The following is a 16,156-nucleotide window of genomic DNA, read 5'->3' as shown; positions in this document are numbered from 1 at the left end:
GGAATTATTCCTAAACAACAAACTGACTTCAGAAGGGGGTTGTCGATGTTGCTTAATGGTTTGGTTTTGAGCTGCTTAACTGTGCAATCGGGGCGAAAGGGGGGCTGCCCCTGTTTGGAGGCTGGATTGATCTCTCCCAGGCATTCCACACTATTAATAGAAATATGCTTTGGAAAAAATTGAATGCCTGGTGTGTCCCGCCTCACCTCCTGTCCTTTCTAATTGAACTTCACCATAACTCCTCTGTGCGAGTCAGGCTTTCGAGCGCTGGCACCCTGTCGGACCCAATTAAGATCGAACGAGGAGTCCGTCAGGGGTGTATGATTGCCCCTTTTCTGTTTATTCTTTATCTCAGTTCTGACTGTGTGGTTACACGATAGGGGTCTAGTGTCCCCCGAAATTGGTGATCTAAAAACTGGTTGACGTGGTAGTCTTGGATCGCACTCAAGTGGGCCTTCAGCGCCTACTATCAGCTTTAGCAGATTATGCCAAGTGTAATCACTTAAGAATCAATCCAGATAAATCAAAGATTCTTGTATTTAAACATCCCAACAAGTTACTTAAGTCTTTCACTTGGGAGTTGGAGAGTCGGGTTGTTGAGGTAGTAACTGAGATCATCTACCTAGGGGCTAGTTTCCAATCCTGTCCGACTCTGGGGCCATGTGGTTGCATCAATTGACCTAAAGGTTCTCAATCTGGGGGCGGAGATGAAAAAGATTCTTTACAAATTCTGTAAGTTCTCTATTCAGCTCATGATTAAGTTCTATGTAGGCAAAGTAATTCCGATTCTTGTATTTGGTTTGGATACCAATCCCTTAACTTTCAACATAGATTGGGATGAAATCGAGGCCAAACTGCTTAAAAAGCTGTTAAATTTGCCCAACTATGTCCCTATTAGTTATTTGTGGTGTGAATTAGGTCTGACCTCACTGAGGGGAATTATGGAGTGGAAATGGATCTCATTATGTAGGCTGCTTCTAGATCCCCCCCCCCCCCAAAGGCTTACTGTATGAAAATGTAGCACTGACAAGACAAAGAGGAGCTAACATCTTACTAAGTAATTTGGAGGTAAAATGTCAATAAATTTTGGTCGCCTCAGATTGTTCAGTGGAATTACTTATCCGAAATCCCACGAAAGTTAAAATGCGTATTCAGCGAGCAGACTGGATTAGGTCACTTGACAAGATGAGGCAAGCAAAGCTATCCGCTTCACATAATCAGACCAATAGACGGAGAGCTTGTCTGCCCTATAACTCCCCTCAGCCCCAGCAGCTTAGTCCAATGGTGAGGGGGTGTGTGTATCTTACCCCAAAACATCTTCAGAATGGCAGGTTTCAGATCCCTGGTGTAAAGATAGTGCATTTGGATGGTCTTCTCACAGGCAGTGAGATAGTAAGACTGCACTTGTAGTAGTCATCTGGGAGATGTAATTCCCACAGGAGCACATGGAGCACTGGTACTTAAGTCGGATGTACAAAATTGTAACAGCTGGACTCAGGTGAACAATTTGGTCAGTAGGCAGCAATGTGATATTGTCGTTTTTAACAGAACAGAAGGAATATTAGCTGTAGTTGCTGTTTACACAAAACATTACATGCAACGAAAATGATTAACCCTCCACAACCTCTCCAAGTAGTATATTTCTTTTCCCACTCCGACCCCGACACTGGCTGTGGCACCGCTAGTAGGACAGAGGAAAATAACAGTGCTCTGTCAACCACTAACCTCGCTGTCATCTCATCAATGTATTGATATCCAGGCACCATGAGATCAAGATATCGGCTCAAACTTTACCGACCTGGATATGGAGACCACTTGCTTTCACGTTAAATGGGTCTTACCTAATGCTTGTTTCAAGCATACACAATTTAAGATGCAATATAGGAGCTACCCGACTCCACAGAGGGCCTGTGTGTTCTCTTCCTGGCAATGTTCCCAAATGTAATAGGTGTGTGAATGAGATAGAAGACTTTTTCTATATGATTTGAAGATGTATGCACCTGCATAGGGAATTTACACTGGGTAACTTTATTTCAAAACATATCCGACCGGGACATCTACTTTCTATCCATGATTTACATTATGATATTGCTGCCCATAAAAAGAAAGATTTGATGAATCGCTGACTTAATTGTCTGTGTTTTTTCTGCACGAATACCCAACTGCACCACACTTGACTGGACAAGTGCCTATCTTTCCCCGTCCTCTTCCCCCACCCCCTATTTTAGAATGGCTGCAGGGTCAAATGGGTTATGGTGGAGGAATTTCTAACAGAGTGAAAGGTTAGGGAGGACGAGAATCAGTCACAGCATCTGGGCAGAGTTCTTCAACATGCCCCAACAAAATTCCTCCTGTGATGACCATGAGAATTGATTTTGAAATTGGAAGGGAAAGACTAGAAGTTAGAGGAAATGAAGCGGGATGCCTCTCGGTAGGTGCATAGAGAGGAAGGAAGCTCTTTGATGAGGGGGTTGGAATGCCTGCTGTACGCAAGCTGCTTTTGTGCAGTAGAGAGGAAAGACTTGTTAAAATGAATTGGGACCTCTGAATTGCCACAACCGTTTAGTTGAAAAGATATGGGGGTAAAGTAGATGCAATTTTCTGTGTATGAGTTATCATAGTTGCCTACTGTACGCTGTTATGAATACAAAACTAGAACATTTCAAATACACAAGCAAAAATGTGACTGTAGTAGTATCCCAATGAGTTTGTAAGTGGTATTTTTAATGCAATCTACAGCCCACTTTTTGAGTCCATTTGTGTAGCACTTTATTCACTGTAGTTTAAAAAATAATTCACAACAGGATGACTGTTAATGGACAGAACAGCCAAAACATGCATAGTAACTGTGCTACCAACCAAACGGGGATATATATATATATATATCTAGATCACACACACCCGCATGAAGCACTGTGCACACACAGCCCAAGAACTATACCTCACAAGTGCACACACACTGCCCTCGGAGCACCCACAAACCATCCCAGCACTGCACACTCACCAACACTTCTGTGCACACCAACACCTCCTCCAGCACTGCAACGCTACATGCATACACAACCTCTTCTTTCTGCCCTTTTCCCGGCCTGCCTTGGCCCAATCCCCGGCCCCGGGCGACATTCCCCTGCTGGGGGGCCCTTACCTCCACCCGGCCCCCCCTCTCACTCGCCCTTTTCTCTCTCCCCCCGTTCTCTCCCTTCCCTCTCTCCTCCTCTCCCCCCTTCTTTTTCTCTCTCCCTATAGCACCGCCGTCTGACTTTAATCCTGCCTTCAGGGAGCATAAACCCTGATAGCCCAAAGCACTTTCCAAGTGTGTGTGTGTGTGTGTGTGTGTGTGTGTGTGTGTGTGTGTGCGCGCGCGCACGCACACACACACACACACTCTCTCTCTCTCTCTCTCTCTCTCTCTCTCTCTCTCTCTCTCTCTCTCTCTCTCTCTCTCTCTCTCTCTCTGTTATCTCTATGTATACGTAAATGTAGTCTCACCAAGCTAACTGAGAACCGTGGAATCCAGTGTTTTCTTGGTGACTGGACATATTGTGACGTGCGCATAATGCAACCTGGCATTTCTGTGCTATTTGTTAAAAATGGACATGGCCACTACTTTGCTAACTGGTTATTATAATGGAAGCTACCACTACTTTGCTAACTGGTTATTATAATGGAACCTGACACTAAGTGCTCATATGCTAGACGTATTCGGAACCTTGCCATTAATTGGAAATGGTGTAAGTTATTTTGGTGTGGGAAGCAGTACCTTGCAGTGGTAGAAGTACCTGAGGGTTGGATGGGTTGACTGGAAGATGACAGCAGTGCCTGATAAGAATAGCATTGGAGGATATCTTGGCACTATCCTGTTCGTATGATGGCAAAAGCTAGTGAATGGCATGATTACCTGTAGTTATAATGCCAATCTCTCTGCATCACATTAAACCTTACTTTTTACACTTGCTATTTATTGCAAATAAGCCAGTGGCTTTGAACAGTTGCAGCCATCAAGCCCTCGCGAGGAGGCAGCAATTGAAGGCATTTAAACCACGCGTGCTTACAGAAGGTCCAACCCCTTCACGCATGTGAACTGGGTTAACTCAGAATAATACAAAGGGGTGTTCCCTGTGGGATTAGTTGAACAAGTATTCTAATCAAGTTATTTTCACTCACAAATCCGAGTCAAATTTGATGCAATCAAAAAAACATTCTGCACCTCCTACATAGGTCATCCATCAAACTTCTTAGATCAGTTCAACTGCAAGAATCAGTTAAATAATTAATGTAATTATTTTTTTAATGGTGTGAGGGTGTTGGAGCTAGTGGGAACTGTGGATCCCTGCGCTATATCTTCATCGGCTAAAAGTGCCCCTGTCGGTTGTCACTGATGTTTGCCTGCCGTCTGTATTTAGATCTCAGCAGGACACTGCTCTCGTTGTCCAAATTTAATGTGATATTAGGTTAGGTACTTGAGATCTGATGCTCATACTCTGGCGCTGGCAAGGTGATACCTTTTAGTATAATAACTGTACATTTCCACACTTGCTAAGTGTTAACAATCCTTGTTGTTTTATTTCAATCCGTGTATCACAAATTCTGTGCCACTTCTTGTGACATACATATCGATATGTCACGGTTAATCCATGTAATTGACAAAAAGCAATTTGAGCTGACCACCGCGGGACCTCGTACGATGTTCAAACCCAGCCAGGACTAGTTACTATCCAGTACAACTATTACTTTGACATAAGCCCTCTCTAACCAGAACCAAGATATTGATGTTTCTGCCTTGAGAAAAACCATTTCACGCACTCTGTGGAACTGTTTCTCTTGCGGCTGAGCATATTCCCTAGGGGGGAAGAAAGGGATGGGTTCCTTGCTCTCGTGCAAGATAGCAAGGATGCCATGTGTGAATCCTTTCAGTCGGGTTTGGACATGGCCAGCAGTGTTAACCGGTCCATGGCTGCGAGCACCGTTATAAGCAGATTGGTGTGGTTGCAGAAGTCGGGTTTTGCTCCGGATGTGCAAGCCCGTCTTTTGAACATGCCCTTTGATGGCAGCAAAATCTTTAAGTGCAGCCATGCGTCAACCTATGCCTTTTCGTCCTAGGGGACAGCAGTGGATGGGAGGTTCTTTTCGTTACTACTCCCCCTTTGGTACAACGAGAGGAGCCGCCAGTCAAAGGGGTCAGAGTAAAAGTACCCATGGTGGTCGGGGAAATAGAGGTGCCAAAGACGCTCAGGCAGCTGCCTCTTTGCCTTCAGGCACTGCCACAACCACTCCAAAACAGTCATGAGGCCATGTCCCGTGGTTCGCCGGTTGGGGGCAGACTGTCTCAGCATCTCAAAGAGTGGTGAGCCATTACTTCGGATGCGTGGGTTCTGGATTCAATCGCCCACGGCTATTGCCTTCCCATCCTAAAGCAGCCTCACGACCATCCACCAGAGAATCTCTCTTTGAAGCTTCCTGATCTGCTCCTGTGCAGGAGATCTTGACCCTGCTAGAGAAAGGTGCTATAGAACTGGTGCCTGTAGCGGAGAGGAACAAGGGTTGGTATTCCCCTTATTTTTTTATCCCAAAGAAAGATGGGGGATTGAGACCCATCCTGGACTTGCGTTGGTTGAACAAACTTCTCAGGAAGGACAAGTTCAAGATGGGCACTCTTTCTCGTCCTCCAGGCCCTTCAACTTCAGGATTGGTTGGTTTCTCTGGACCTACAGGATGCTTACTTTCATGTGCTGATTCATCCCAAGTACAGAAAGTACCTGAGGTTTGCAGCTGGCGACTCACACTTTAAGTTTCGGGTCCAGCTATTCGGATTGACCTCCGCCCGAGGGTCTTCACCGAGCTAATGGTGGCAGCGATTCTCAGGCAAGGGGGGGATTCACGTCTACCCCTACCTAGATGACTGGCTGATCCGTGTGCGCTCTCCCGAGCAAGCATTGACTCACCTGTCCCACCTGCCGCTCCCTCCACAGGCTGGGCTTGAAGTCGCATCTGACAACTTCCCAACAGCTCCAGTACATTGGGGCTGTGTTGGACACGTCCTTGGGGAAGTGCTCGCCTCCCAAGGTGAGGGCTCATCACATTGTGCAGATGGTGGACAAGTTTCAACGTGCCCAGAGTCTCCCAGCTTTTCAAATTCTTAAGGTTGCTCGGCCTCATGGCATCCTGCATTTTTCTGGTGCCAGAGGCCAGGCTGCGGATGAGATCCCTGCAATGGGTCCTCAAGGTGCAGTGGTCGCAGTTCTCAGGCAAGATGTCGGATCCCATTCAGATTCCACTCTCGGTCTCCTAGGATCTTCTGCGGTGGGCCAACAAAGGGAACCTGATGACGGGAGAGCGGTTTTGGCAACCATGGCTGGAGGTGACTAGTGACGGATGCTAACCTCACAGGATGGGGTGCTCATGCCAACGCCTTGACCGCCAGCGGTCGTTGGTCTCTGTCGGAGTCCAAACTCCACATCAACCTGTTAGAGCTCAGCGCCATCAGGCTAGCCCTGATGGCTATTCTGCCGTCTGTGCGGGGGAAGAGTGTTCTGATCATGACGGACAACACAGTGGCCATGCATTACCTCAACAAAAAAGGGGGGGGGGGAAGGGTCACTCCCGTTGTGCAGAGAGGTAATGCAGCTCTGATTCTGGGCCATCCAGTAGGGAATTTCGCTCTCGGCAGTTCATCTGGCCGGAGACGAAAATTTGGCGGCAGAGCACAATCTCTCATGAGTGGGAGTTGGCTCACGAAATCCTTCTGGAGATCTTCGCCCTTTGGGGAACCCCACAAGTGGATCTCTTCGCCACCAGTGCCAACCGGAAGTGCGAGAGATTTTGATCAAGGGAATTTTCTATGAGAGGAGCCTTAGACGCATTTGTAGTGGATTGGTCATTCCCACTGCTGTAGGCGTTTTCTCCAGTCCTACGGAGGTTCGGGTCCCACATGATCCTCATTGCTCCGGATTGGGCCAGAAGAGCGTGGTACTCGGACCTTCTAGAAATGTCCATCTGCCCTTCACGCCGTCTTCCCTACCGAGAGGATCTGCTCTCGCGAGAGGGGGGGGTCAGGTTCTCCATCCAGAGGTCAGGACTCTCAACCTTCGCGCTTGGTATCTGAAAGGTTGAGATATAAGGATTGGGACCTCCCGGATGATGTGATGGAGGTGTTGCTTTCGACCAGAAGGCCAGCAACAAAATCCCTGTACCGTTGCCGTTGGCGCAAGTTTTGCGACTGGTGCAGAGGCCAAAATGTTGATCCTTTTCAGTGTTCCATTCCTATGGTTTTGTCTTTCTTACTTTCTTTGGCCCACAGGAGCCTTTGTGTAGGTATCATTAAAGGTTACCTGGCGGCGCTGTCTATACTTAAGCGCTCGTCTGAAGTATGTTCTTACTTAAAGATTCCTTTTGATTTTTCAATTTCTTAAAGGACTGACTAATGTGTTCCCGCCGGTTTGGGATTTGAATTTGGTTTTGAAATTTCTTATGGGTGCTCCATTTGAACCTTTTCACTCTTGTCCTTTGAGATTATTGTCCTTCAAGACAGTGTTCTTGGTTGCGGTTACTTCCACTCGCAGAGTGAGTGAATTGCAGGCACTTTCATCTGAGCCGCCCGTTACTGTGTTCCACAAGGACAGAGTTGTACTACGGGTACGTCCTTCCTTTCTACGTAAGGTAGTATCTGAATTTCATTTGAGCCAGAAAGTGGTTCTTTCTATCCTCCTCCTCATCCTGGTAAGGCAGAGGAGTGTCTCCATCGGTTGGATCCTAGGAGAGCTCTGAGCTTTTATATTTCTAGGATGTCCAGGGTCAGAGTGGACAATCAACTCTTTGTGGGATATGCTGGACACCGATTGGGCCAGGCTGTAACCAAACAGACTGTGTCCAGGTGAATTATCCTCACCATTACTGGGTGTTAAGGATTGGCGGGTAAGGACCCTCCTGAAGGGTTGCAAGCTCATTCCACTAGGGGCGTGGCTACTTCCACCACTTTCCAATGGGGAGTTCCTATGAGGAATATTTGTGAAGCAGCCACATGGGTTTATATCCACACTTTTGTTAAACATTACTCCCTAGATGTGATCCATGGTCACGATATGGCCTTTGGTAAGGCGGTTCTATTCCGCCATTTGATTGGATATTCTAAATTCTTTTCCCTCCTCCATTTTTCTGGTACTCCTTTGGGAGTCTTTCAAAGATGTGGAATACGTTGAAGGACACAATCCATTCGAAGAACAAGTTACTTTCCAACTTGTAACGTTCTTTCGATTGGGTGTTCCTCCAACATATTCCACATCGCCCTCCAAGCCTGCCCCTCTGGAGAATTTCCTATGCGTTTGCAGCTTACGATTCCGCAAGACTATGTGCAGTCCTGCAGGCATTGGATTGGTTCCACACATTCTAAGGGAAAAAACATAAACTGAGGCTACAGGCGCCGTGCGTCTTATTTATAACATCCGGTGACGTCGCTCTCGACGGAGGCCTTCGAGGGATATCGACACAGGACGCCCTCTGCCAAAAAAGTAAAAAGTTTCCGAAGTGCACAGCTGTGGATATTACATGTCAAAGATGTGGAATACGTTGGAGGAACATCCAATCGAAAGAACGTTACCAGTTGGTAAGTAACTTGTTCGTCTCATATAGAAATCAATGCTTTATTTCATATGCAGATCATTTCCTAATGCACTGAAACAGGTACTTTTTATATTCAATCAACTAGAACATCGAGTGACTTAAACACATACAATGATACACAAATTGAGTTACAGAACCATAACATAATGGGTGGCTGCTGGAAAAATGGAACTACCAAACAGTCAATCTGATATGGGCACATAAGATAGTGTGGGGTTGCCACAAATATGCAACTAACGAACACAATGTGGTCTGGGCAGCACTATATGGTTGATGGTGTCTACATTGTGGCAGATACAGTAATTATCTGCTGTTGTACAGCAAACGTTTCAGCAGGAAGAATTATCAAAGGCCTTAACTCTGTGTGACCCTTTACAAACGAATTTCAATTACAAAAACGGGAGGTTAAAACTTGCCAGAGGCTATGTAATTAAAAAAGAATGCTATAAAAACAAAGGACAGGGTGGAAAACACACCATCGTTCAAGGTAGAAAGACACTGGGGCCAGCACCAGGGGACTGATGAATTCATAGAGTTTTGCCAAATGCCAATCTTATAATCATTGCACTTAAGGAAGCACAATGAAGAGCTAGTTTGATAAGCTCCATGGGTTGAAAGCAATAGGAAAATAGCTTGTTTAGAATACTTGTTTAATCCCACAGGGAACACTATTGTATTCTTTTAAACCCTAAACAAATAAATTATTTGTTTTTATTTACTGATGTTGCACAGTGATTTAAAACGGTAGAATCCATTGTCAAGATATTGAACAGAGACTCGCTTGAAATACTGAATATAAAAGATCATTGTAATATTGATGCATCATCATTGCCATATGTATGAAGAACAAGAGAAGTCTAGGAGATTTACAAAGTCCAGATTGATCAGGTGATCTGTGATTGTGATGACACTGGTTGCAGTTACATTCGACCAATTTAGGGTTTTTGTTTGAAATTCTCTCGTACCAGTTAGGGGTCGCCCTCAGCGTAGGCCTTTAGTTTTTCTTCTGCGTCTCTGGATCCTGCCAGGATCTGATATATATATCCCTCAAGTGGCTTGCGTCTCCTTATTATCCTTTGCCATCTGCTCTCAGCCAGTTTCTGAAGTATATCCCTCAGTAGACTCGCTGCTTTTTTGTTCCTTGTGGTCCTTTTTCTGTTCCCATCGATGCTGGTTCAGAAGCCAGGACTGTAACACTCTGTGCTTCAAGATGAGCTTTTCCATATGGCTTCCAATTAACCTGGTTGCTTAATAGGTCTCCTGATTGGTTGATTCCTATCGTCTTCCCTTGATTGAATACTGATTGGCTATGCTCTGGTCCACCAGGCTTTTCCCATTGCCCCTTAAGCTCCCCAGGTGTTTGTTTCTTTCCACCTTTGTGATTGGTTAAGCTTATCCTGACGGTGAATGAGGCTTTAAAATCCCGATTCACAATTTTGAATTCAGGCAAAGTGCTTGATTGTCCATGGTATAGCGGTCCCCTATTGGCAGCAAACTGAGCAGCTTGGGGGTGGATCTGGGGGCTAGAAGTATTTGGTAGTCTAGGCTGTGTGCGACTCCTGCAAGGCTCAATGAGCCTCAGCGTGTCCAACTGCCGCTGGTACCCCTCTGCTGTGCTACATAGACCTGTGTGTATGAGCAAAGTGTAGCATGTGCTGTTCACGAAATGTGTAGCTTGCTATGGACAGCAAACCAAAGGGTTTAACTTTGATGCATAAATAGTGGCTCACCTGGGAATTCGATCTGGGTGATTACACCATAGCACCCCTTTCGTCTTCTGCTTCCTCTTAGCAGCGAACTAGACGATGCCTGGCTGGGTCTCTTAATACCATAAGGCAGGCAAGTCTTGCCAATACAGAGGGACTCTGGGGTATTTCCTCCATATACCTCCTCCAGTTTTATAGACACATTGTGTACTTTGTCGGCATCCCCAACTGGCAGCCCCTCACCCCTTCATAGATACAATGTGACTTTGTTACAATGCCCATGTGTCAATTATGACCTGCCACAACACGGCATTTTTACACCACACTCCATTATCCCACACTACCACACACACAATGATGCCTTATAGCTTTCAAGAAGTTGGTGAGACCACCCATTGTGAAACATTTGTCAGAAATTAAAAATATATCGAATTAATATTTCTTGGCAGCAAAACAACTTTTTGTAAACCTGTTCGTTTTTTCTTGAATTTAGGCTGATGTTTTAACATGATCGTATTTGTATGATATATTTATTAACATTGCAGATCTGGGACCCACCAGCCTCAATTGGTTCGAAGAACTTACATCAGAAGCTCCCCGATGTGATTCGAAAAGCACAGCAGAGCTGGATTCTTTTAAAACCCCGAACTGTAAAATGCCTGCGTACAGCCAGCTGGCTTCGACTCCAATCATTTTTAAACCAAATTCACAATCGCCGCTTTTTACTCCACCCACGAAAAAGCAGGGTCGCTGCAGATCTCTAGCTGGTAAGTAGCTTTTATTCTAGCAAGTGGACGTTTGCTTAACCAGTAATTTATTCCATTGCTGTTATAAAGAAATTGTGTTCTTGGCACTGGAAGAAAGTGTTGAGTGCTTGTGTCTAAAAACGGTACAAATCGTCGTCCTACTCGGTTTAGCTGACAATCCTGTAAAACGCGGACTCCACAGCAGTCCTTCGTCTCTAAGGAATACACTGTTTGAAGGCACGTTTCACTTTGTGTTGTCATGTTCTTGCAACCCTGCTCCCCAGAGACTGCACTACAGCTCACACTTCCAATCTCATCAAAGAAAAAAAAATTACCAATAATGTTAGTACAAGTAAGCTCTTCAGAGGCAAATGCTACCTTCTTATGTAGGCTACTTTTTTTCCTCCAATATTTTATCTAGAATTTTGTTAGTTAATACATAAAAGCCTTCAGAAGAATGGCTTAGCTGCCCTTTCTTAAGGTATGGCGCAATAAATGCAGCTGGAAGGAAGATGAGTGGGCACCACTTGATAATATATCAACGTGTTTCAAATATTTGAAATTTTTAAACAAAGAAATACGTTTGTTCCAATAGTTCGTGTCAAGATATTCAGAAGGGAGCTGGCTGAGACGAATTTGGAGACACCCAAACTCAAAATGCATGTAAGGCAGAAGACCAAGTGAAATGCAGGGTCACACAGCCGCTCTCCAAAAGGACCCGATCCGGGTATATGAGTAGTCCAAAACTTTTTTGAAAAAATATATACTTAAAAGTAAACAAAAAGTTATCTTTCAATTGAAAAAATAACAACAATATTGAGATTCAATTGTTTTTCAAGATGGTTTTATCCACAAGAATTCTATCAAAAAAATAAGTCTCATAAAAAATGAGAGATCACTAATGCTTTCTTAGTGAGGAAGAAATCGCCACATTTGCTTTTTCAATCAGACCAACAAATTGCCAATGCATTTCGGAATTCAATTTCCTTCATCAGGGCAGGTCTACAGGTAATGTATAGGAGTACATAAATTTAACAATGATAAAGAAAACAGTTCATCATGGTCCAAAAAGACATCACATAATGGTGCAAAAAAACATGTTATAATATAAATTACATACCATTCAGTTGAGATTGCAGAAGTGGGTGCAGAGGTAAGTGGATAGGGTAGAAAATAGAAGAAAAGAGAACAGTAAGGCTCTGTCTGATATCAATGGAGGATAGTAAAATGAATGCAGAAAGCATTTTACCTGAGTATGTAAACTTGAATACACGGGATGTAGCGTGGTACATGTAAAACATGTGGGTATCAGAAGCTGCTTGATGTAAATCAGCGCAGGAATTCAGCCTTCAGTGGATTGGCTGCAACCAAAAAGTATACGAATTTGAGGGTGGGTGGAGTCTGATTGAAGACAAAATTTCAACGTTGACCACGCTTAACGTGTGCAACGCGAGGGACAGAAGTTCTCCTCTTGCTATCTCGCGTTCGTCTGTGGCTTTCGCATCGCAGCGTTGCCGAGGCAACGCTTCCATTTATTACCACGTGACCGCAAAGCCACCCGGATGGGCGCGCGGTCATAATTGCAAGGCTGCAATGAAGCCAATGAGCTAATACTGAAAGGATTCAGACATTTACCTGATCAAATAGATGTAAATGGGAAATAATAGAGTTAAAAAAGAAAAAAGTAGAGAAAGTAAAATAATGGAAATAGAAGAAATACTCTGTTGTGGATAATGTAAGCCACATAATACATAGGAAAAAATAGGTGACAAACAAATAATAACATTAAGGACAGTAAGGAACCAAGCCCAAAATATAGGATAGTAGGAATGAAATGTTCCTACTGTCGCTGGTGACGTCAGAATGTCGGCACCAGGGGCAATAGGTGTTGCTAGAAAATTATATACAATCTCATGGTTGCTGATGTTGAACTCACTCATCAACATTAGCGTTAACATTTTTCCGCCCCTGTTGTGTGAGGTGTCGTCGAAAGACGGCACCGAGGGTGTGCAACACTGTCAGATAAACATAATCAATATTACTTAAATTGAGCTTTCACATTAGCATATTTCAGACCCCTGTTGTATGAGGTGTCGTCCGGAGGCGGCACCTTGGGTCCTAGACACAGTGTCCAGGAAAAACAACAGGATGGCTTAAGGGTCCACAGTTTTCTAGTATACAGGATGACATACACAAGGTGATACTGATAGCTGGAAGCCGATTAATTAAAGCAGTATAAATCATAAGAAACAGTGATAATTTATCTCTTCGTTGATTCCATTGGGAGTCAAACTACCAAGTCTATCGATCCAAAAGGTCTCTCTGCGGTTCAACCGCTGGTTTAGGTCCTTGTGTGGACTGTTTCTTGTAAGTACTTCCAAAATCACAAATCTTATGAGTCAGGTTGTGTCCATTCTCAACCCAGTGGCGTGCTACAGCCGAGTTGATGTTAGAATTCCGGATGCAAGACCGGTGCTCGTTCATCTAGTTTTGGCCATTCTTGTGGATTGGCCCACATAGAATTTTCCACATGGGCATTTAATGCCGTAGATGATATTGGTGCTATCACAAGTTCCATAGGTTTTGAGCAGAATCTTTTTCCCTGTTCTCGGATGATTAATGGCATTCCCCTTGATTATTGAGTTACAATTAATACAGTGGAGACAGGGAAACGTTCCAGTGCGTTGAGTTAAAGGTGACAATAAATGCAGCTGACATTTTATTTGAATGTTTATATTTTTTATAGCACACTTGCTGCACAATGGCAGGAGTGAGTGGAGGAAAATAATATAGAAAAGTGAGGTAAAATTGTTTCATATCCATGCACAAAATAAAAATGGGTGACGGGGGGAGGTTGGTTTAACCTTTTCTGGAGAAGCATACCGAGGCAGAGTAGAAGCGATTTCACCCACTCGCTCCTAACATCCGTACTTCATCATTCAAAGGTCTGGTCTATGAGCGACAGACTGTGGACGTCGGTTTGGCTGATACGTTTGAAAACACACTTGAGAGGAAGGCTGCACACATTGATCCGAATCTTTATAGAACAAGTATGTGGTTTGGAATTACATCCTATGCTTGTTTCAGCAATGCTGCAGTGATGTGGTACAAGCGTTGCAGCCGGAAATAAGTCGGATGTTTGGTTTCTTTACAGTTTCATTACTGTACAAGGGGTCCTAAATTAAGTCATAACGCAACAGCACGGAATTTAGCATTTTATGTGAAAAGCATTCAATCTGAAAGACATCAATCACTTAAGCAACACCTTATGTTTGCCTGCTCAATTGTCTCTATGGCAACGTTTTTAGCATTGGTTATCCATCTACAATCGATGCTGAAGCAGGTTATAATGATATTCTTGTCCTACTCAAGGCCAAATTCGAAGTGTATTTGATCAGTTTTATGATATGATATGGCATTTGTAACGCGCCTATACACAAGTGTTTCAAGGCGCGACGAGGCAGGGAGGGGGAACAAAGGGAAGACAGACAACGATCCTATTAGGCCAGGTGTCATTCAGATCGCGTAAGTGCATGGGTAGAGGGAAGGGAAAAGTGCAAGGGGAAAGGGAGGGGGGAAAGTGCAGTACAGGGTAAGTAGAATAATAATGAATAATATGGTCAGCTAGTGGAAAGTGCAAGGTAAGTGCAGAACAAGTGCTGGGAAGGGGGCTGTAGGGATACAGAGACAGTCCCGCAGTCCAGGGGTTGCCAGTGCAAGTGGAGAGTGGCTGGGCCAAGGACTGAGATCGGTGAGAGTGGCCCAGTTGCAGATTCAGTGCAGTTTCAGTCAAGAATTAGCAGGGGAGGGGGGAGAAAAATCAGAAGCAAAGAGGAAGGTTTTGAGGTGCTTCCGGAACCGGAGATGGTTCTCCTCAAGTTTAAGGGAGGCAGGACGGCTGTTCCAGAGGGAGGCCCCTGCCGCAGAGAGAGATCTACCCCCAACTCGTTGCTTGGAGAAGTGGCTGACCCTGAGGGAGTTGGAGGCGGATGAGCGAAGAGCTCGAGAAGTAAGATATTTAGCAAGAGAGAGTTGAAGGTATTTTGGCCCAAGGCCCCAGAAGGCCTTGTGGACAATGCAGAGGGTTTTGAACTTAATCCTCGCTGTCACTGGGAGCCAGTGTAGTGATTTCAGTCCTGGAGAGATACGGTCCCTGGGCTTGAGGCCAAGGACAGGTCTTGCAGTCCTGTTCTGGATGAGTTGCAAAGGGCGGAGAGTAGAGGCAGGCAGATTTAGATAGAGGCTGTTACAGTAGTCCAGCTTCGAAAGAACCAGGGCTTGGGAGACAGTGAGCTTCTGGGGGAATGAGAGGAAAGGAAGAATACCTCTGAGGAGGTGCAGCTGGTAGTGTGACTTCTTAGAGACGTCAGATATGTGAGGAGAGAAGGACAGTGTGGAGTCGAAGGTGTTTTTTGCCCTGCGGGTAGGAGCAGGAAGAGGGCCAAGAGAGGCCGGCCAGAGAGCTGTAGAGAAAGAGGGAGTGGGTGTGCCGATGAGTAGAATCTCAGTCTTACTGGCATTAAGGCAGAGGTCATTGGTGGCACACCATTCCTGGATAGCAGACAGACAGTCAGAGATGAGGGAAGGAGAGGAGGCGGCCGAGGGTAGCCTGAAAATGAGCTGGGTATCATCCGCAAAGCACTGAAAGTTGGGGCAGAGAGCGGCGATGTGGTGGGCAAGGAGTGACGGATACTGGTTGAACAGCCAGGGAGAGAGGTTAGATCCCTGGGGGACACCACAGGTAGAGAAAAAGATGTCAGAGAGGAAGGACCCAAGTTGGACCTGGGAGGGTCGATTGGAGAGGAAAGAGGTCAGCCACGCCAGAGCCTGACCAGTGATACCCAGGTTATCGCGGAGACGGTTGAGCAGGATGGCATGTTTGACAGTATCAAAGGCAGAAGAGAGATCGAGCAAAATGAGAACACACGTAGAGTTGGAGTCAAGGTTCGAGAGCAGGTCCTCACTGATGTTCAGGAGAGCAGTTTCCGTGCTACTGGCAGCTCTGAATCCAGACTGATGGTCCGGAAGACTACCAACAGATTCAGCATGGAGATTAAGCTGGGAGATGGCCAGTTTCTCCAGGAGCTT

The 16,156-nt window shown here is 45.2% G+C and overlaps 1 protein-coding gene across 3 annotated transcripts in view; it reads left to right on the top strand.

Annotated features, from left to right (window-relative positions):
• BRCA2 (BRCA2 DNA repair associated) overlaps positions 1–16,156 on the top strand; it is a 2,020,919-nt gene that overhangs the window by 283,897 nt on the left and 1,720,866 nt on the right. For all 3 annotated transcript variants that reach the window (XM_069639263.1, XM_069639261.1, XM_069639262.1), the window contains exon 4: positions 10,868–11,089. In XM_069639263.1, the coding sequence (XP_069495364.1) occupies positions 10,868–11,089 (222 nt within the window). The remainder of the gene's footprint in view (positions 1–10,867; positions 11,090–16,156) is intronic.

This window comes from Ambystoma mexicanum, chromosome 7q (assembly GCF_040938575.1).
Source record: "Ambystoma mexicanum isolate Mex_15411 chromosome 7q, UKY_AmexF1_1, whole genome shotgun sequence".
NCBI classification, from domain to species: Eukaryota; Metazoa; Chordata; class Amphibia; order Caudata; family Ambystomatidae; genus Ambystoma; species Ambystoma mexicanum.
The sequence above is the reverse complement of the archived record's forward strand: the minus strand, read 5'-3'. Positions and strand labels throughout refer to the sequence as shown.